The sequence below is a fragment of the Catharus ustulatus genome (assembly GCF_009819885.2).
Source record: "Catharus ustulatus isolate bCatUst1 chromosome Z unlocalized genomic scaffold, bCatUst1.pri.v2 scaffold_26_arrow_ctg1, whole genome shotgun sequence".
NCBI classification, from domain to species: domain Eukaryota; kingdom Metazoa; phylum Chordata; class Aves; order Passeriformes; family Turdidae; genus Catharus; species Catharus ustulatus.
In genome coordinates, this window is record NW_024879445.1 from 660,244 (window position 1) to 681,526 (window position 21,283).

Consider the following 21,283-nt stretch of genomic DNA (forward strand, 5'->3'; position numbering starts at 1 on the left):
TTGATCAGGGTAGGAAATGCTTGGCTCCTCTCCTGGCTGGAGCATCTCCCCATGGGATGATGGAATTTTATCAGCCATGCCCTGGGACTCAGTGGCCATGGACAGGAGAGATCTCCTGGAGGGAGGATGGGCTGTGGAGAGATAAAGAACACTGCCCCAGCTGGTTTAACAGCTGGCCATTAACAGGAGATATCCCACAGGGATCAGGATCACTGCCCCAGCTGGTTTAACTGATGGTGACAGAATACAAGCTTTTGGTCACATCCTGTATTGCAGCCTGAGACACCCAACCTGCTTATTTTCTTATTTCCCCTTTTTCTGCTCTTTTATGCATCCCTGCCCCCAGCAACAGCAGCACTGGAGATCAACTCTTGACAAATTCCTGAGGACAAGGCTTGAGACAATTGGTGTGATTAATTAATCTCCCTAATTAATGGGGCTGCTGTATTACTGTCCATGCATTTAATTTGCGTCCTGTTTTTTGGAAAAGCAAAATAACCTGTTAGTGAAAATGTGTTGCACTGTAATGATTCAGACTTTGCTTCCCTTCCCAGTGCTCCACCCAGGAATTCTTCTTGATAGTCAGCACCCTGTCTCGCCTGGACCTGGAAATCCAAGCTCTGGTCCCAGTCATCCATTCTCACGTGAGATCTCCTCTGTTAAAAAATGCACTGTTGGAAATCCCAGACCTTCTCTCTCCAGTGAAACAGTATTTGAAGGTCCTTAATGAAGAAGCAGCCAAGTGAGTAGAGAAAATACACGATTCTTCTGTGCCCCATAGGCTTTCTGACCAAATGTGTTCAGCTATGCAAATTATGGTTTAATACACCTCAGTTTTATGTTTTTTATTTCATATTTATGTGTGCACAATTCCTGTCAGTTAAAGCAGAAGTTGTTATTACCTATAGCTTACATTATTTTTTTAAAAGTTAAACGAAGTGAGGGAGCATTTGGCCTAAATGATTTTTTGAAAGAGTCTCACCTGTTTTGGGTGATGAATTTACGGGAAGATATGTCTTGCATGACGTTAATTTGTTTAACAGCTTCTTAATTTATTTTTTTTAAGAGAAGTTATTTCTTTTGAAGAGAGGCTTGACCTTCAGCAGAGGGGCACCTCTGCTGTCAACAGTCTGCCTTCCACTGTTTTTGTAAGAATTCATCAAAGCTGTCTGCCCTTTTCTGTCTTAATTATGTCCATTGTTGTCCAAAATTGTTGGACAGCATTTTTGTCCAATCATGAAGAAAAAAAAGACATTTGCAGAGGATGCTAAGTTGGAATTACTATGCATTCTATTGGAGAATATCTTTAAATAATTTGCTGTGTATTGTTTGCTCTGAAGAGCTGCTGCCTCCACTGTTATCCCTGGATTCTTTTCTGTGGCAAAGAGTTTAGTGTGTTTTTATATGGAGGCAGCACAGTCTTAACTTTTATATTCAGAGCAGACTGAAAATAAACATCCACTTTATTTAGAAAACATTTTTTATCTTTTCCCAAACTGAGATTGAACAAATCTACGAGTCAAAGCCTGGGACTTTATTTTATTTGCTTCTGATTTAGAAATGGGCCCAAGGTGTGTAAATTTAGAAGTTGAGAGGGGCAGAAGGATTTCCTCTGCCCATTGGCAAGGTGGGATTATGAGATTTCTGCTGATGCCTGGTGCCCAATTATAGTTGTGGCAGTTTGTGCCAAAGCAGACTGTATCTAAAACATGCCAGATTTGCTGTAGGTAGGTTCAAAACATGGGGTGTTTTCTTCTGTCACTGTGCTAACCATGGCTGGAATAGTACACAGGATATAAATGATCTGTGGAATGGGTGTGTTGTATTTACATTTATTCAGGGTGTTTAAACCAACTTGCTTTCTGGCCTTTATGTATATCAAACATATGTAGCAGTGTTATTTTTACTCAAAAAAATTTATTTCATCAAATTCATGGCTTGTACTCACATCCATCCTTGCACACACACTTGTGCACAGACTGCATCACATGTTATTTTTGTTGTGAGGTGTGGATGAAATCCTGAAATCCTGGCATTGTTCTCAAAAGGATCCCTTTGCTCCAGGATTTTTTGGGTTTTTTTTTTAACAGGGAGTTTGAGATTTTGGGGTTTGTATTTTTGAAACTGTCAACATTAAATTTTTTTGTAGGCATCACATCGCTGTGGCACTCTTCACAGTCAGCTGCTGGCTACTAGTGATTTTTATTTTTTTTTTTTTTTTGCCTTGCATTCCCATGGAAACTGGCCTAATTAGCACAGAATCGTTTCTAAAAATTAGTGTTGTGCTTTGAAATGGCATCCTCAGTGTCACTTATGCAATCCCAGCCACGATGGAGTGCAGAGCCAAAGCACAGCTCTGTGCTACCTGCCTGGCCACTGGCTCCAGCTGTAGCTCCATTTGCAGGCAGAGGGGTAGTGGAGTAAGTAGAATATTAGATTTTTTTATTGCTTCCATGTTATAATGCTTTCAGTTGGCTAATTATTTGCTCTCCTTTTATTAGTTTTCGAGGTAGTTATATAATTAACTTGCAGAGTTCTGTATTGGCTCTAAAATGCAAAGTTATATTGCAATTAACTTAGATCATACTGCTTTTTGTTGTTTGCCTGATACTGACTGGGGTAAGTTGGATTTTTGTTATTTCTGTTGACAGCTGTATTTTCAATTGCTGTTGGTTCAGCTTCCCAGGTTTAACCATTTGCATGGCATTGCTTGTTTCAGGTTTCAGTCCTGAGCTGAGCTAGAGCTGCCAAAACAGTTCTGTCATTTTTTCTGGCACTGAAATTAGAAAAGGGCATTGTTTTGCATGTACTTAAATGTATTCTGGGTAATCTTTTCTGGACAAAAGAAGGAAGCTGCTCTGGGAAAAATACTGATGGCATTCTGCTTTGATGAGGGCCTTGAGGGAGGGGATTTTTTCCATGCAATCCTTACAAAAGAGTGCCCAAATTTGGCCAAATGTGCCAAAAATCTGTGTTCATGGCGTGCAGAAATTACCTAAAGTTTCACATTTAGCTGCAGTGAGGGTGCTCTGTGTACAAAATGCCTTTCTGTTCCTGTCAGGAGTACAGCAGCTTTCAGTAAATGGGCTGTGCTGTGACCAAGCACCTGAAAATCTGTATTCAGAGGGGAATTGAGCTAAAGTTCAAATAAGCAAATAAAAAACTATAAATAAATTGAATAAGTAAATAAATAAATAAGTAAATAAATAAATAAATAAGTGAATTAATTATAATAATAAGTAATATGATAAGTTAATCAGTAAGTAAATATATGTCAATAAAAAATATATATATTAATTATATATTTATAATATTTATAATTTATATACTTATAATTTATATTTATATTATATTATTTATATATAATATATATTATATATATTATATACATTATATATATTATTATATTATTTATATAATATTATTTATATTTATAAACTATAATTCAATACTTATATATTTATAATATTTAAATATTTATAATACTTATAATAATTATTATTGACATATATTTATAATATATAATATAATATAATAATGTATAATATAATGTAATATAATGTAATATAATATAATATAATGTATATAATATATTATATATATTATATATAAATAATATAATATAAATATAAATTATAAGTATATAAATTATAAATATTATGAACATATAATAAATATATATATTTTTATTGACATATATTTACTTACTGATTTACTTATCATATTACTTATTATTATAATTAATTCACTTATTTATTTATTTATTTATTTATTTATTTACTTATTCAATTTATTTATAGTTTTTTATTTGCTTATTTGAACTTTAGCTTAATTCCCCTCTGAATACAGATTTTCAGGTGCTTGGTCACAGCACAGCCCATTGTCAATAATAAATATTATAGGTAAATAAAATATAAATAAATAAGTAACAAATAAAAATTGCTAAATTAGGATGGGTGCAGCTGAGGTATATCTCTTGTTTTTACCATTATTTCACCTTTGCATTTCTCCTGGATAGGGCTGGAGATAAAACACAGCTGTTCAAGGACCTCACAGACTTCCCTGCCATCCGAAAGAAGAAGGAGGAGATCCAGGACGTGCTTTCTAAAATCCAATTGCATCTGCCGGATATTCGCAAACAGATCAAGAACCCTTCTGCAGAGTATGTTACAGTGTCAGGTCAAGAGGTACTGTGGGGTTTATTAAATATGACTGTACCCATCTTGCCTGGAAAATAGCTTAAAAGCAGGACCTGGCTGGAGCTCTATTCACTGAGTGTGCTGCTTCATGAGGGCATTTGACTACAATCCTTTGTGCAACTTTGAAGAGCAGCTTTCTTGCCGTGTGTGACTCCTTTATTTGTGAAGTCAATCACTTGGGTGACTTAAATAATAGAAACACATTAGTGCAGTTGAGTTTGGTTCAGCAGTGCCTCGCTCTCCCGCCTGCGTAAAAACACGGACTCCCAAGGTTAATTGTATGGCTATTAAGCACTGGAATACTCTCAGAGAACCAGGAAGCACAGCATTTGGTTAATTTGAAGAATGGTGAAAGGATTTCTAAGTACTGAGTCAGAGTGTAATTTGAAAGATGGGAGAGAAGAGGGAACAGCATTAAAGAATGATGAGTGTTGTTTTACTTCTAATTCTCGGAAATGGTGTTCTGGGCTGGAGCTTTTGTACAAGTGTGGGCAGGGACGTGATCCAGCGAGCTGAGAGGTGGAAAACAGAGACAACAGACCCTGCCACGTTTGTGGGGAAACTGGAAGGGGCACTGAGGTGGCACTGCTCAGCGTTGTCCTGAACTGAGAGCAGGGAGCTGGGCAAAACTCTGCAGAAAACTAGGGAAAGAAAGGAGGGAGGAAACTGAGAGAGAGCTGTGAGAAGAAGAGAGGAGTGGGTGAGGACAGGGAGGGAAGGGGCTGGAATTGGAATTCTTTCTCAAGGGGCACAGGAGGGAGCAGATAGATGCTGGTGAGAAGGAGGGAAGGGTTGAGTTAGAGACAGCAGCCTTGGTAAAGATTGAAGTGGATGTTCCTGTTGGGAACAGGAAACACGCTGCCCAGGAGTCAGGTGGGCTGTCAGCACAGAGGCTGAAATCCAGGGGAAAAGTGTAAAAGTGTGTTTGAGTACTGTCTGAGTCAGGGAAGAGCAGGATCTGAAAGGTTTCTCTCAGGGAAGCTGGGTTAATGACAGCTGCCATCTGTGTGAAGTAAAGGAAAAGAGAGGAACTGATCAAAGAGAGCAGAGCATCCCAGGAAGTGCTGAAAACGTGTCAGAGAGCAGCCCTTTGTAGCAGGGCACAGCTCAGAAACCTCTGCAGACAGAGAGGTGCCTGGGTGCCCTGATGAAAGGAGAGTGGGGGATAGGATGGCTCTTATTCCAGGGCTTCTGGTGTGAGTGTTTAACAGACACCAAAAGAGGCAGCAGAGAGGGGTCAGGGAATATGGGAAAGAAAGATACCAGAGGAATGGAAGTAATGGAAACTCAATTGGCTGGGAGGAATAGCACACAGGACCAGAACAGAATTTGTTTGATTTTGAGCTCTTTCTTCCTTAGATCTGTGTGGTATCTTCTTCTTGTAGCACCCTGATAGATGTAAAATTCAAAATTCTCCTTCACAACAGAGAAATGACTTGCAAGTGTTCTGGGGGAATGAAGAATTAGTGCACCCTGTCCTTGCTCTGTTCTTGTGTTAGGATTGTTATCCTTGTTTGTTCTCGAGGATGACTGCTGGCTCTTCTGGAAGTTTCTATCTAAATCTTATTAGCTGCAATGGAGAAGTTTTGCCCAGACATGGCTCTTGTGGCTTTGTGTAAATGTGGTCAGGTTCTATGTTAACCTAATCTCTGCAGGAAATGTGTTTTCCAGCTGAATTCTGTGACGTGAGAATGCCTCAACTCTGTGACATGCAGGACCTCAGGCTATTGTTACAAGGATAGCTGACATGAATCATACAAAATAAACACGTCACACGAATTTCACTGCACTGAGCATCTTGACACTGCTGCTGGTTGTCCCTGTGCCTCCTTGCCTGACCCCCACTCACTGAGGCACACTTCTGTGGGTGCAGGAGGGTTGTGTGTGTCAGAACCCAGCTCTTTTTGGGGGGAAAGGAACATTGCCTTCCAGCCTGCTCGTTGTCTTCAGGCTCGTTGTGGTTTCCCTCTGATGTTTCTGGGTAAATGGTGATTCTGATTCTCTGTCTTCCTGACTTCCCATTGTGTGTAACATTGCATTTCTCTTCTTTCAGTTTTTGATAGAAGTCAAGAATTCCCATAAATCATGTGTGCCATCTGACTGGGTGATGGTTAGTAGGTATGTAAAATACCTTTGCAATTTTTTATGTTTTAGTATAGAAGAAAAAACAAGGTATTTTGGTGTTATAATTAATTACATACACATTCTCATTGTCCCATGTCTTAAGGTTTGTTGGGGTTTTTTTCAGCTGAAAACCCAACTAAATCTACTACTTAAAATTAAAAAAAGCAGCAAACAAAACTGAGAAAAGTAGATTTGTTACAACATTTGTTTTTACACACTCAGTCCATCAAGGTCTGTGCACTGTGTCAGATCTGTGGCCTTGATTCAGTTGTGTGCAGCTTGCACATACAAATCCTTCCTACAGTTTTGATTGTTCCTGTTTTATTCAGAAAAATTAAAGTAGCTGTGCAAACATCTGCCTATACATATCCTCAAACAGACCAGTTCTGCTTACTTTGGTATACTTGTAAGCTTGATTTTGGATAATTTTCCAGCAGGTGAAACACAGATTAACTGATTTATGTAGTTGGCTTTTTTTCTTTTCAGTCATTTGATTTATGATTTGAATGGCTTGAGTACCTGGAAGTTACAATTTCCTGCAAGTGCTGAATTCTCTACAAGCCCCAGTGTGTAATCTGTGAGCTCAGACATCTCTCACCAAGCTGAACTCTGTTGTGATGCTCTGTTCACTTATGCAAGAATTAACACTCAATTCAGTTTTAATTAAACTTCTCTTAATACTCAGAAGTGCACAGATCAGACAGAATTAACATGGTGAACAAATTACTGCTAATCTGGATTCTGCACAAGAATGCCTGGATATGCCAAATTGAGTCCTTAATGAAAATACATAAATAAACAGCAAGCATCTCAAGTGAGAGCTAGCAAGACAATCTATAACAACTGTGTTTATTCCAGGCTTTTATCATGGAGTTCTCTCCGCAGCGAATTAATTTTTGTCTGGTTCATTGTGCACCAACCTCTCACACACTTGGGCAGCTCTTGCTGAGCAGTTTTGTGAGAGGTGCACAGCTGGGTGATAATTCCAGAGGCTCCTGAGTGGCCTCCTGAGTGGGCACCCCTCCATCCCAGCAGAGGTCACTGGGCTCAGCGGGGTGTGCTGCCGCAGCGGGACAGCTCTGGAAAACACCCAGCCTGGCAGAGATGAGCAAAACCAGCCCAGTTCTGCGTGTGGCTGGTGCAGCTGGTTGCCTGGTGAGCCTGATTCCCAAGCAGCCCTCTGTGTGTCTCTCCTGTGCAGCACCAAAGCTGTCAGCCGCTTCCACTCGCCGTTCGTCACCGACTCCTACCGCGTCCTGCAGCAGCTCCGCGAGCAGCTCGCCCTCCACTGCAGTGCAGAGTGGCTCAGCTTCCTGGAGTGAGTGCACCAGCCTGACAGCTCCCACACAGCACCTCCAAAACGCCCCTTTCAGAAAGATATTTCACCTGTTTTTTATGTATTTATTTGTATTTTATAGATACGGTAACGGTTAACTCGGTACGCGGTTAAAATGCTGGTCTTCGTTATAAACCATTTTAAACCATTTTAAACCATTTTAAACCATTTTAAACCATTCTAAACCATTTTAAACCATCTGAGCCCGGGTCCTGAGACCAGCAGTCATGTCTTTGTGCTTTAAAATTCAGGTGAAAATAAGGTATACAAGTATATGAAGTATACAAGGTGTTTCCCATATTACCAGTCTGAAAGTACAGCTGACTCTGAGTGAAGCTGAATCTCGTTGATTTCAATCCTTTTATTATATTGCTTACTAATATTACATAGTAGTTGTATTATTTTTTATATTTCATGTCCTGCCCTGACTGTGAGAGTTTGCTAGAAAGTACTGGGAGTTTTATTGTCCCTCACATCTGGCACATGTTTATCTGAGATCACAGTTTTCAGTCGGGTTATTTGCCTCTTTAGACAAAGAATCTTTAAGAAGGGAGTTTAAAAAATACTTCCTGAACTTCTGGATGCCTTTAGTTTGTCAGTTACCTGTGTATCTGTTATTTTTTACTTGCATGAGTTTCAGAGCCACTGAAATCATTCCTCTTGCCATGCAGTGATAGTTTTGCAAGAACTTAACGAGTTGTCTCACTGGATTTCCTTCCCATCAGGAGCCCAGAAGTTCTGAAAATGGAGCAGAAACTGGAAGAACATTCCAACTCACACTCCCCCAGCTGTGCTTCCTTTGCAGGGCTATAAACCAGCCCTCTCCATGTTCCCCCTGTCTGCTCCCAGTGGTGTTGTAGGAGTGCAGCAGACAAAAAGCAAAGACCTGTGTGTAGGAAAGTGCTCTTCTCTCCCACCCCTCCATTCATTTATGTCTTTGTTTATTAAATTTTGCTCCCCTGCTGGTTTTATATTTTATAGTGTAGCTTTGAGGCTAGCAGAGAGGGAAAAAAGAAACTCCAGAGGAATTTCCAGAGGAAAGAACCCCACTGAAAACTCTGTTCTCTTGATAATGCCATTATTGCACTGGGGAAGCAGCACCATAAAGTGAAAATGAATTCTGTTGTAGGTACCATAATTCTTTGAAATTTTAGACAGCTCCTGTGTTCAGACACTCTTAGTTTGGTTCCTTTTTGACTATAACTTATGGTTGAGGCTGAATCAACAGTTGGGATTCAACTGCTGGTATTCTGTAGAAATTCTGATAAATTGTGGCATTTCTGTACACCTAATTTAGGCAGCAGGGATCAACTGCTGACCTTTTAGGAACTGTCTAATGAATTTAATTTTTCCTGATTTTCTGTGCTTAAAAATAATTCACTGTTAGAGTGGAACTCAGTCAAGGTCCTCATCTTTTATCTGTTGCACTGCTGGGATTTTTGGACCCAGAGTGATTTAAAGAGCCCTGTGAGGAGCTTGCCTGGGGTGCATTCTGGCAGTCCTTTTGTATTTGCACAGAACTATTTCTTCCCCTCTTTCTGTGTAACTTTTCCCTGTTTTGATGCAGCCATTTCAGTGAACATTATCACCCCGTGTCTAAAGCCATTTGTCACCTAGCAACTGTGGACTGCCTGTTCTCATTGGCCCAGGTGGCCAAACAAGGAGAGTACTGCAGGTAATCAATTTTTAATTCTTAATTTTTACGTAGGATTTTGTATGGAATTACAACAGGTTATTTAAAATAAATCACATTTTAATATGTGTGCCATGATAAAAGAACACTATTTAAATTGTTTACAGTAGTTTCAACTTAATCTGATTTTGCAGAGCGACGCTTCTGGACTTAATGCAAATCTGTAAACATTGCAGAGCTCAGATTTGACATCCTAATGTTTGTTGTTTAACCTGAGTCTAGGAGATGATGTCTTGCTTACACACAAATATATGGTGGACTTTGCATGGACGTTTTTCTGTCTTTAAAAAAAAAATAAATTGGTTTTTAGTCTCAGCAAGGTCTGAGTTTATGGGATCTTTCAGGTATGTTTGAGAGGTGTATCTCAGGTAATTAATAGGTAAATATTAGTTCCAGCTTGCAGAGCAGTGGTGATTCCTCAGCTGCTGCTGCCTCTGCCCCAGACCCACACACAGTTAGGGGGATGGAGAGAAATCCACTTGCAAACACTTCTGCTTTGATACATCATTAAAATAACATTGATCACTTCTGGGCTCCTGGGATCTCGTGTGTCTCTCTGCCAAAATCTCTTTGAAAATAATTGCTCACTTATTTTGGTGTACTCAGATGAGGAAACAAACTGAAATCTGATTAATTCACTGTGCAGAATCTAAATAATTCACTGAATTTTAGAGTGGCTTAGAGCTTATAAACTAGCAGGAAGGAGTCTTCTCAGTGAAACCTCAGCTGCAGGGAAGGTGTCAATAATTAATTCTGGAGAGCTGCTGCAGGAGGGGCTGGACTTCCCTGTTATTTTGGAGGAATGTTTTTGGGTTTGTGAGGACAGAGGGGCTGGAAAGAGGTGAGCCCCTCTTGCTCCTCCTTGGCACAGACAATTCCTCAGGGCTCTCAGCAGAGAAGTGGAGCTGTAAAGGGATGGGATCTCCAGGGATCCCCATCTGCTGCTGGACTGTCCACTCTGCAGACTTCAAGTGAATTTAAGTTTTAGGAATGCTGTTAAGAGGTGGTTCAAGGCCTAAGACTGTCCATATATTGGTTTTTTCTCAGCTGTACAACCCTTGGAATTATCTTTGTGCGAACCCCCCACACCATTTTCAGTTTGTACCTCTTTCACCAATGTTTGTGTCTGTAAGAGGACATTGATTTGATTTCCATTTTCCTTTTAAATTGCATTATCATTGTTCATCCCAGGAAAAATCCTACTCCCCACATCTTCCCTTTGAAGCCCACCCAAAGAGCTGTTTAATTTCCAGTCCTAAAATTCTGTGCCTTTATTATTCCAAATACTTTTCTCAGAGAAAGTATTCTTCAGAAAAAATTTTCTTCAGAAAATACTTGATGGCAGTAATTAGTTGCTGTTACTCATATTTTTTTCCACGAAAACCTACCTCATCCTGCAGGATTCAGTTACAGCAGTCTCACCTAATCAGTGAGACCAAGAGCTCTGACATTAATTTCCTTTTTGCAGACCGGCTGTGCGCGACAACCGCGAAATCGTCATCAGGAACGGGAGGCACCCTGTGATCGACGTGCTGCTGGGGGAGCAGGACCAGTATGTCCCAAACACCACCAGCCTCTCAGTGAGTGCCCAGAGCTGGGAGAGCCCCAGAGCCACCAGGGAGGGAGCTGGGCTGGGCTGCCTGGCTGGAACGAGCGCTGTAAATCAGCAGGCTGCATTTCAGAGAGGTGTTGCTAGATGTCACCACATCTGCTCTGTGCCCCTGCTCACTCCTCGCTGTGCTGGCTGCACTGCCTTGCTCAGTCTCAGGGTGTAAAGCCAAGAAAAGTAATCTCAAAATTAGGAAACTGTGTGTTTCAATCAGATGGCTATTTATTAAAAAAAAACAACGAATAATCAAAATTTTTTCTAACACTGTCGTGGTAGGGACTCTGCAACTCTACCTAGATTTAGGAATTTTTTCATATGAAAAATACACATTACAGGTTCAGTTTTTCAGATTAATTATTTTATTTTTTAATGCATTTCTGGACTGTGCAGTTTCCTTTCTTTATGGAAATATTAGTGTCATACAGCTTTTTTTCTTCCTGCTAAACTAAAATCTCTCTTTTAAATTACATTCCTGTTTGAAGTGTTTCATTAAATATTTATCTCTCCATATACTTTTATAAATATTAAATATCTGTTCTTAATGAATATAAAAGATTTCCTCACAACTTACCTCCGAGGTGTCTCTGCCTCTTTGTACAGTAAATGTAGGAGAGGTATGAGACATCTGCTGTAAAAGCAGCATTCAGATTGGTGTGAACTTCTTGGGGAACATTTTTAAGTGCTGTTCCATACTGAACAATGATGCTGATATTTTGTAATACGTCAGAGAATGTTTTCAAAATTATTTGTCACCTCCAAACAGGCTGCAGATGGCACTTCCCAACAAATCCAGCATTCAGGAGTCATCATCACTTTTCCCTCTTTAGTCCCATTCTTATGCTGCCTTTCTAAGTGCTGAGTGTTAGAAAACCAAGTGATCAGGGCAGAATCACTTCTTCTCTCACTGTTCTTTGAGTTCTCTGTTTCTTGAGAGAGGTTGGTAGGAGTTTATTAAAGTTTATTAAAGTTTATTAAAGCATCTCCAGTTTTCAGCTGCTGTTTTTGAATCAGCAGGAAAGTACATCTCCTGCCATGTTTTCAGCTGAAATGTTGTCAAATATCTAACTTGGGGAAGAGTTTTTTGTTGTGTTTTTTTTTTAGTCCCCTGAAATAAACAGGCTATTTTTCCATTCCCCCTCTCCCCCTCAGACATTTGTGGGTTGTTGTAGAACTCCCAGCCCTGAATTCCAGTGGGATGCTGGCTTGTGGCTGCATCAGCTGTGAGGACAGAGGGGTTCTCTGGGCTGATTCTGGAGCAGATGTTTTTTCTGAGAGCCAGAGCCCTGGCAGAGCAGCCATCAGTCCCACAGCGTGGCTGGAGGGGGCCTGGACAGACACCAAAACATGCCAAAAATTCATGGATCCGAGCAGATGAGCTTGTGAGCTCCTTCTGGGTTTGAGTATCTGTAAATCCTGTTGTGCTGAGCCCTGACAAAGTGTTAGTAGCACACTTTGGAGACTGGAATGTTATGAGTTTTGTTCTCATACAGTCAGGTGCCCTTTGTTCCATCCAATCCTCTATTCCCAATAATGGCATTTTCTACATTTTCTCTGTATGTGACTTCTGCATGGATGAGGTTTTTTACAAAAGCTGGTCAGATTTTACATATAATAAATGCTGATGTCCTGAGCCTTCTCTAATACCTGGATAATAACACAAGTGACAGTCCTGTCTGCCTTTGCTGTGTGTCCCTGCACACAGAATGAAACCCAGGTGAGTGCTACCTTCTGTTTAGATCATCACTTGGGCATCTCATCCGTGGAAAAGTCTGGCTGTGTGCTGTCCTGGCATAACTTAGTCTGGGCTCAGGCTGTGAGAAAGCTTTGTAGGCTCACAGACAAATTTTAATTTTGTACCAGCCATTGAGTTGCACTGGAGGACAACAATTCCATTCTGGAGCTGTAGACACATAGCAGTACCATGGGGAGTCTTAGAGCTGAGTTCTTGCAGCTGATTTAATTTTCTTGGGTCTGGTTTTAATGGTGAGAGGCGCTGATGGAGGCTGGGCAGGGTCTGCTCACAGCATCTGTGCTGCCAGAGTCAGGAATGTTTCCCTGGCTTGTGGTGGCCACTCAGGATGTTCTGTCATAGCCAGACAGGCAGTGAAGAGTGTAAAATCTAGGTCAGGTCTCTGCCTACCAAATCCTCCCATCTGACAATGAGAACTCAGACTGGAGAGGAAGCCAAACCTCAGCTAGGTTTGGGCAGTGCTGGCTGTGCTGTAAATTCATGATTCTCTCTGTTCCTCCAGAGAAATTGCACAGAATCCCAGAATGGTTTGGGTTGGAAGGACCATAAAGCTGATCTCACTCCACTTCCCACTGCCCCAGGTTGCTCCAGCCTGGCCTTGGACATTCCAGGGATCCAGGGGCAGCCACAGCTGCTCTGGGCACCCAGCCCTGCATCCCTCAGCATCCCTCACTGCTTCCCATGCTGGTAACCAAGTTCCTTTTCTCCTTGATGGAGAGCAGGGAGGTTCCCCCTCACTGTTTTTGTTTTGGTGCATCTGGAGAGGTGAATGTGATGAGCTCCAAGAATGGAGGAGAGCTGTTCACCTGGAAATGGAATGTTTAGCCCTGCAGACCTGTCCTGCATCCTCCCAAGCACATATGCACCCCAGAATTTTTAGGGCAATGCATTTCACCAGTGTTTTGTGTTTCCAGGGAGATGGTGAGAGGGTGATGATAATAACTGGGCCCAACATGGGAGGGAAGAGCTCCTACATCAAGCAGGTGGCACTGATCACAGTCATGGCACAGATTGGCTCGTTTGTTCCTGCAGAAGAGGCCACAATTGGAGTTGTGGACGGAATTTTCACCAGGTAATCCCTCCAAGCTGGAAGTGCTACTGTGTGTGTATCAAAGTGTCATTTAACTTTTCATTTAGAACTTGAGAATTTGTTCCTGGGGTTTCATTTTTTATTTTAAAGGTGTCTAGCTTACCTGCCTGAACGGGAACCTCAGCCAGATTGATGCTGCTGGGTGGTGGCCAAATGTTTCCCCTAAAATTAATGTTGTCACCTCTGAAATTCATGTCACACTTTCTGCTGTGTGTACTCACAATATTACAGACTGAAAGTTTTGGGCTGCCTATATCCTGTGCTCAATCTCCTTCCTGTACTCCTAAACACACCCCTCACTTGATGTCCTTTTATGACAGTTCATTTCTCTGTCTTGTTCTTGAGATTTTGCTGAGCAATTTGTATAAAACATCAGTAGAGTGTGAGCTCTGTACATTTATAATCTAATATTGCCAGTTTATTGCCCTGTTTCCCCCCATTTTTCTTTAATACTTAATTAGTCAAAGTTACTGGTGGTGTTTGAGATGGATTATCATGTGTGATGAAAAGTTTCACAGCAATCAATGCCTAAGCTGGAGTTTCTGGAAATTCCTGTTCTGTGATGCCAGCGTGCATTCCAGAGGTAACTTTTAATCAAGAACCTCTGCTCACCTGCCATTGCTCCAAAAGGAAATCACACCTTGATGCAGATCAGTGCTGAATTAGCAAACCATTTCTGTCCTCCTCCCAGAAGTTACTGGAGATGAAAATTCAAACTGCTTCCCTTTTTTCCCCACTGTGATGGACTGGTGAGCATTTTTGGGGGGCACAGAGGTACACAGGATATAATTTGCATTACAGGAGGAGCATCACAGCGTCACTAAACGTTTGAAGATTATTTTTGTCTTCCTCTGTGCTTTGTGGCTGAGCTTGGAGTTCCTCAGTTGGGTTCACAGTTCCTTAAATTCTAATTGTACACACATAAATCAGTGACTCTCAAGCTGAATATCTACTTCCCTCTGCTCTTCCTGGACTGTCACTGCTAAAGGATGATTTCTGCAGAAAGTGCTAAGAAATATGACACAGTCATTGGGAGAGACTTTTTGTTTTGTGCCTGCTTGAAAGAGAATAAATTGGGTTTTTATCTGTGTTCCACCTGTTCCCCAGTGTATTTCCCTGATTCCACTGCACTTTTCTCTGCATTAGAATAAAACCCAAGTGCTTTTCACAACCTTTCCGGTAAAGTAGTGTGGTCAAAGGTAAAACTTGAGCTTTCAGACTCACAGCCAAGCAGATACAGAGTGAGGTTTTTACTCTCTGAGGTTTCAGACTGTGTAATTTGTAGCTCAGTCACATTCTAACACAGGAGGATTGAATTTTTTTTTTTTATTCCTTGTCTGTATGAGTTTTGGAAGCTCAGCTGGATGTGTCATTTCTCATTTAATGTGATATGTGTCAAACACCAGATGAGTTATGTGGAGGAATTACTGAAATCCTTGTAATTGCACCAGCAATTAAGAGTAAACTAATTGACTCAATATCAATCAGGAATAAACTGATAATACATTGTTAAGATAGGTCATACATCAGTGAAAAGGTAACAAAAAGAAAAGGAGAAAAGGAATAATTTAGCAGATTTTGCACAAGATATAGAGACCATCCAAGAAGAAGGCACCTCTCTTTTGGTTTTTTTGGGGTAGGTCTTGCTTTTTTTCAGGGTTCTGGGAAAGGTCTTAAACTGTGGAAGTCTGTCAGGCAGGCTAATGTGGTGTTGCATTCAGGGAATTTCTCAGCAATAGGAAGTTGCCCTTGAAATAGTTTTTAATGCCTGGTTCAAGAGAAGAATCAATAAATCACCTGCCACATTATTATATCCTGCTTGAGGTTTAATGCTTTTTCCTAAAGCCTCAGCTTTTCCTCTGTAGTCTCCTCTGGCAGGGAATGACCTGGAAGAGAGCAGAGACTTTCTCTTCACTCCCACCCAATTTTTTGTGTTTGTTTTTGTTTCTGTTTTTTGTTTGTTTTTCTTGTTTGTCTGTTGTTTGGTTGGTTTTGGTTGGTTAGTTGGTTTTTGTGCAGGGTTTTTTTTGTTTGTTTGTTTGTTTTGTTTTCATCCTCTGTGCTTTGTTTTGCAGCTTGGTTTTGTGTGGATTTTATTGTTTTTATTAGCAAAGGGATCAGTCAGTGATCTCCATCAGGGGTTCTGTGCATGAGGATTTCCAAGAGTTCTGCATGATTACCCTTTCCCATTTCTGGTGCTTCATCCTGCAGTCCCTTTGCTGCTTTGTAGACTGCATCTTCCAAGTGTGAATTTATATAGGTTTAAGGGATTTGTGTCCCCAGGATTTGTGTCTTGTTTTCCAAGTAGGGTTTCCATGGAAATTGAAAGGTTGCTACTATGGTTATTCCTTGTGATACATCCTGCTTGTATAGGGTGGCATCTCTAAACTGACTTTAAACACTGGATTACATTAAATGTTTTTAAAGATGCAAGAGGAATTGCTTACAGGTAGAGTGAAGATGGAATAATCTTTATTCCTGTAGATAAGACAGGGGACAGTGCTGAGCCTAGCCCAGATCGGGGGAGGACTCAGGATTTTCCTCTTTTTTCTCTTCTCCAATGAGGGATAATGTTTTCTTGCAGTCTTTTCTTAAAGAATTTTAACTTACTCAGTGGCATTATATTTAAAAAAATGAGAAGGGTTTTGATGAGGCTGACATCCCATCTACACTGACTTTTAATGGGATTTGGATGTTTAATTCTCTGATGTTTGAAAATTCCCATGCAAGTTTCTCCTTGCAGTAAATGGGCTCATTTTCTACTCCAAAATCAACCTTCAGTTTCTGTTAGTTCTAACACAGTCATTCAGGCACTGAAATGAATATTCTGTTTGTGTGTGTGTGAGACACAAAGCAAGGGTTCCATCCATGTGTGGAGGAATTAATGACAAGATTTCTGCTGGCCTGATCATGCCCTTGGGAGGTGGGGTGTTCAGAAAGTGACCTCTGATCAATTTTTGATAGAACTTCCCACTGCTAGGAGGCTTTTTCCTGCTTCCTGTGGAGCTGCTCATGAGGGTCCATGTTCCAAACTGGGAGGGAGGGGGAGAATGCTAGAGCACTTTGAAGGCAAAACATCCTCAAATAAACAAGCTAATTAACAGTATGGGTTACCAAGTGCCTTCAGGACTTTGAGAATCAATTTTTTGGGACATCAAACTGCCTCAAAAAGAATCCTGTAAAGAAGAACAACCCCTGCCAGTGCCAGGTGATGGTGCAAGCACAGAGTAATTTCCTTCCTAGAGCACTTACCTGCCTGGGTTTTCCTTCCTGTGTTGAAACAAGAGCTATTTTCACTTATTTCAAGGAGCTAGCACAGGGGACCACACCTTCCAGCGAGGCTTCATCCCAGCCAAGCTGGAAATGCTGTTAAAGGTGCAGTTTCAATTGTGTGAGCTAACAGAGTGCCCTGTGAGAGCTGCATCATCTGTATTTAGGTGTAAAGAACTTTTCTTCTGCATTTTCTCCTTGTAACAGATGATTTAAATGTATTTTTAAGGTGAGTCTGCAGCTAGGAGGTACTTGTTTCAGATTGCACTAAATATAAGGAAAAGTTGTGGAGACAGATGGTGATTGCTCACCTTGGCTACGGAGGGAAGTTTTTTAATTTTAGCCTGTATTACCTGTAAAGAGTCCCTCAGGTGGAATCCTGGATCTGCCTGTCCCAGCTCTGAAGTTACATCACTCTTTTGGTATTTGATAATCTGTTGTATAACGGTATTGAACATGTGTAAAAGCTGTTTGTTCAATTAAAACACAAAGAGCTTGGACAGCTGAGCACTGAAATGATGGAGGAATTTCATCTCAGGGCTGCAGCTCCTGCTCTGGGACAGGGAAGGGCTGGAGCTGGGCCAGGCGGGTTTAGGCTGGGTTTAGGGAAAGGTTCTTCCCCAGAGGGTGCTCCCCAGGGAATGGGCGCAGCCCCAGAGCTCCAGGAGAGTTTGGGCAGCACTGCCAGGGATGCCCAGGGTGGGATTTTGGGGTGACTGATGATCCCATGGGTCCCTTCCAGCTCAGGGTATTCTGTGTTTCACCCCAGCTGAGCCTGGCTCTGTGTGACTCTCTGCCTTGGAGGCGCCCCAGAAGTGCCCATCAGATAATCCTTCTTTTCCAAAAAGCAGAACTGGAGTGAGGAAAGCTCTGCTCCTGCCTCCCCAGAGCTTGCACAGAGTGACCATGAGTGTTTTTAACATACTGTGCATTCCAGGTTGAAGAGGAAATGGCATTACCTATCCATGTACCTGGCTTAGATGGTGACACTGATGAGATTCAGTCTCCTTTTATCTCTAGGGAGCTGCTAGAGCAGCCAGGATGTTTCCTCACAGTGGGAATTCAGTGCTGTTCTGCCAGCTGGGGGCTGCACTCCCCTTGCTGTGCACTGCTCAGGTGGGACAGTTTAGAGATGGAGAGTTTCTTCAAAGCAAATAAAAAGAAAAAAAAACAAAAAAAACCCCAAAACAACAAAAAAAACCCCCAAAAAAACCCCAAAAAAACCCCAAAAGAAACCCCAAAAACCACAAAAAAACAACAACAACAACAAAACCCAAACAAAATCCTCAGTCCTCATTACTCTGGACATCTGAAGAGGTTATGTGTCAAACAAGCCATAGTACTTTCTTCTGTATGGTTTATTAAAATGTCTGCTTTTCTGATCTGCAAATGTGGAATTACTCTCCAAAAGGTCAGGCCTTATAATGGATGTGTTGTGAGTGTCACCTCCCTGAATGCATTTACAGCTGTTTAATTCTGACAGCTTGACAAACTCGTATTACTGTTCCACAAGTGTGTGGAGCTGAAAGAAACAGGTAGAGAAACATTTCATTTTAACTGGATAAAATGTACATACCTATGGCATTATCAGAAATGTCAGTAATATTTAAAGTCATGATGGAAAGCAAATATTTTATGAATACCTGCAAACAATTTGGGTAATTGACCTGGGATGCTTGTATTTTATTTTTTCTTTTTTTCATTGAAACACCACCAGTTTGAAAGATACTTAAAATGGCATGAATTAGTTTAGATTACTTTTACATTTATTTTAAGGTTAAAATGTTCCAAGGCTTGCTAAGAGTATATTTTGTAAGAACTGAGAAAGCACAGGATGGAGTAACCTCTCATGGCAAAACAAATTCTCAACTTTTTTGTAACTAGTCAAACCACTTTACACTTAATTTCATTCAGCCACTTTTATTGCCTTATCAGAGGGGGAAAATAGGTGTATTTAAAATAATAAATAAGTAACAAGCTCCATTACTGGAAATGGTCCTATTTGGATAGGAATAGGCAAATATTGCCTCTCATTTTTACATCACTTGTGAATTTTTTTGGTTTTAACTCTAAAGACCAGAGTCTACAGTTTAAAAAAAATCCTTGCTTCCATTTATTTCTTTATTAAGCTTTGATGATTTCTTGGAAGCTCACAGGGTGAGATGATGAAGATAATTTTTTCTAGAAATAACAGTGAAAATCACAACATCTCAGACAAATGAAAACGTTGATCTAGTCAGCTTCTTCATAATCTTCATAAAAATCCAGGCTGTGAAACATGGGGAGGTGACAGCATTTAGCAGGTTCTGCAGGTGTGTACAGAAATCACCAGGAGATTGATTGCTGAGTCAAAACTGTGGAGGAGTTTATCTCAGCCTAACAACTTGTTTGTACATAACCTGGTTTTGACCAGAACTTTGGATAAATTATTTTTTTTAGGTTCTTTAAACCTGAAGATAAATGTTTCAATCATTCAGATATTCCTTTGGAAAAAAAAAATTAGAACAAATAGAACAAAGTCTCTCAATTTGCCTGAGCAGTTAGACTCTGATAGATAATGGTCAGAAAAGTGAAAAATCAAAAGTACTTTTCCAGCTCTTTGTTTATTTTGTATGTATGTGGTAATGCATAGTGGTTCTGCCATGCACATTGATTTATTTATTGTGCAGAAAAGTAGGGAGCTGTTCTCACAAAGCAACCCCAAGTGAATGGCAGGTCCACATGAGAATTTTTTACACTGACATGCCAAAAAAGTATTGTTTGTGTTGAAAGCACGGTGAGTCAGACAAACAGAACTTTTAGCTGTCAATAACCCCAAAGTAATTTTCAGAAATGTTACTTCTTTATGGCACAGCAATTTGTTTCATTTTGTTCCTCCTTAATTGTATTTTTGTTTACTGCCAGAGTAACAAGAATTACTTAAGCCTTTCATTTATGCTCGCAATCAATCACATAATTGCACCTCTGGGGTAAATTGTTCCCATCTTTCGGGGAAGAACTGGGTGCTGTCTTAAGTACATTGCCCCATTTTTTTCTCACATGGAGATAGCTTTGGTTTGGATATTAAAAAAAAAAATGCAAAATTTGTAGTTGGTGTTGTTAAACTGAAGAGTTATTTTGTTCAAGAGAAGTTGTTTCCTGGCCATATCACAGTGCCTTTGAGCTGTAAGTGCTTCTGACAGTGCTCTGTGGCTCTGTAGGAACGAGTTAAGCCAGGCTGTGCATGTGTGTGTGGCTAATCTGGTTTCATGTCTCTGCTCATTTCACAGAAACGTGCATCTGCAGAGTGAGGTTCGCAGGTTTTGTGCGTGGGGTGGTGCCACACAGCCTGTGGGGTGCAGTCTGAATTTGGGCTGCAGTCTGAATTTGGGCTGCAGTCTGAATTCACACAACCCCTGTGCGTGCAGGGGCTGCAGTGCAGATCCATCTCACTCACACAACACCTTCTGCTTTCCCCCACCGTGGATCCTGCAGGATGGGGCCACAGGAGGAGGAAACCTGCCTGCACAGCTGGCCAGCTGTTCTGCAGCGAGGCTGACTGCTTGTATTCACCGTCCTGAAACTCTTCCACCCTGAGACTTGACCCAGTCACAGCTGGAATTGGATTGTCCTTGGCGTCCACAGGTCCAAAGGGGAAAAGTTCACTTGTGCTGGGTGCTTCAGCCATTGTCCCTTCTCTGTTGCTGTAGTTCCTGCTCTTTAATCCCCGCTGGCCTCAATCCTTCAGCTACAAATGCACATTAACTTAATTACCTCCAGTTCCCTCCCTGGTGTCCCACAGCACTGAGTGCGTATTTGCACCCTAATTTGAATATCTGCTCTTAAAATTTTTCCTTCAGCAAAATGCCCACATTCTTTCTCTTGACCATCACTAGCATTTGCACTGATAATTTAAGAGTGGGTAATGTCTTTGCCCTGGGCAATGTAACACATATTTTCAAGGAGTTACTGAGAGTATCATTGCTGGGTTTCAGAGAACAAATTTGCATCACCAGGTGATGTAACGTGACCTTTTGTAATAGCTGAGTTTCTGTTAGTCTGTGAAGTCCAGGAATGAGGGCTGCTGGTAATTTCTCTCATTGTCTCACAAGGATTCTAGTGTTCCAGCTCAGGACTGCCTGTCCTGTCAGTCCAGATGAAGCCTTTGCACAGATCGAGTCCATGGGTGTTTTTCTTTCCTCTGGCTTTCAGGAAAAAAAAAAAAAAAATCAA

General features: G+C 41.0%; 1 protein-coding gene across 1 annotated transcript in view; it reads left to right on the forward strand.

Moving 5' to 3' along the window:
* The window catches only part of MSH3 (mutS homolog 3), an 81,969-nt gene that overhangs the window by 51,071 nt on the left and 9,615 nt on the right, over nucleotides 1-21,283 (forward strand). Inside the window, exons 14-20 of the mRNA XM_033086431.1 lie at nucleotides 555-742; nucleotides 4,019-4,187; nucleotides 6,253-6,317; nucleotides 7,525-7,641; nucleotides 9,227-9,334; nucleotides 10,821-10,932; nucleotides 13,626-13,783. Coding sequence (XP_032942322.1) covers nucleotides 555-742; nucleotides 4,019-4,187; nucleotides 6,253-6,317; nucleotides 7,525-7,641; nucleotides 9,227-9,334; nucleotides 10,821-10,932; nucleotides 13,626-13,783 — 917 coding nt within the window. The remainder of the gene's footprint in view (nucleotides 1-554; nucleotides 743-4,018; nucleotides 4,188-6,252; nucleotides 6,318-7,524; nucleotides 7,642-9,226; nucleotides 9,335-10,820; nucleotides 10,933-13,625; nucleotides 13,784-21,283) is intronic.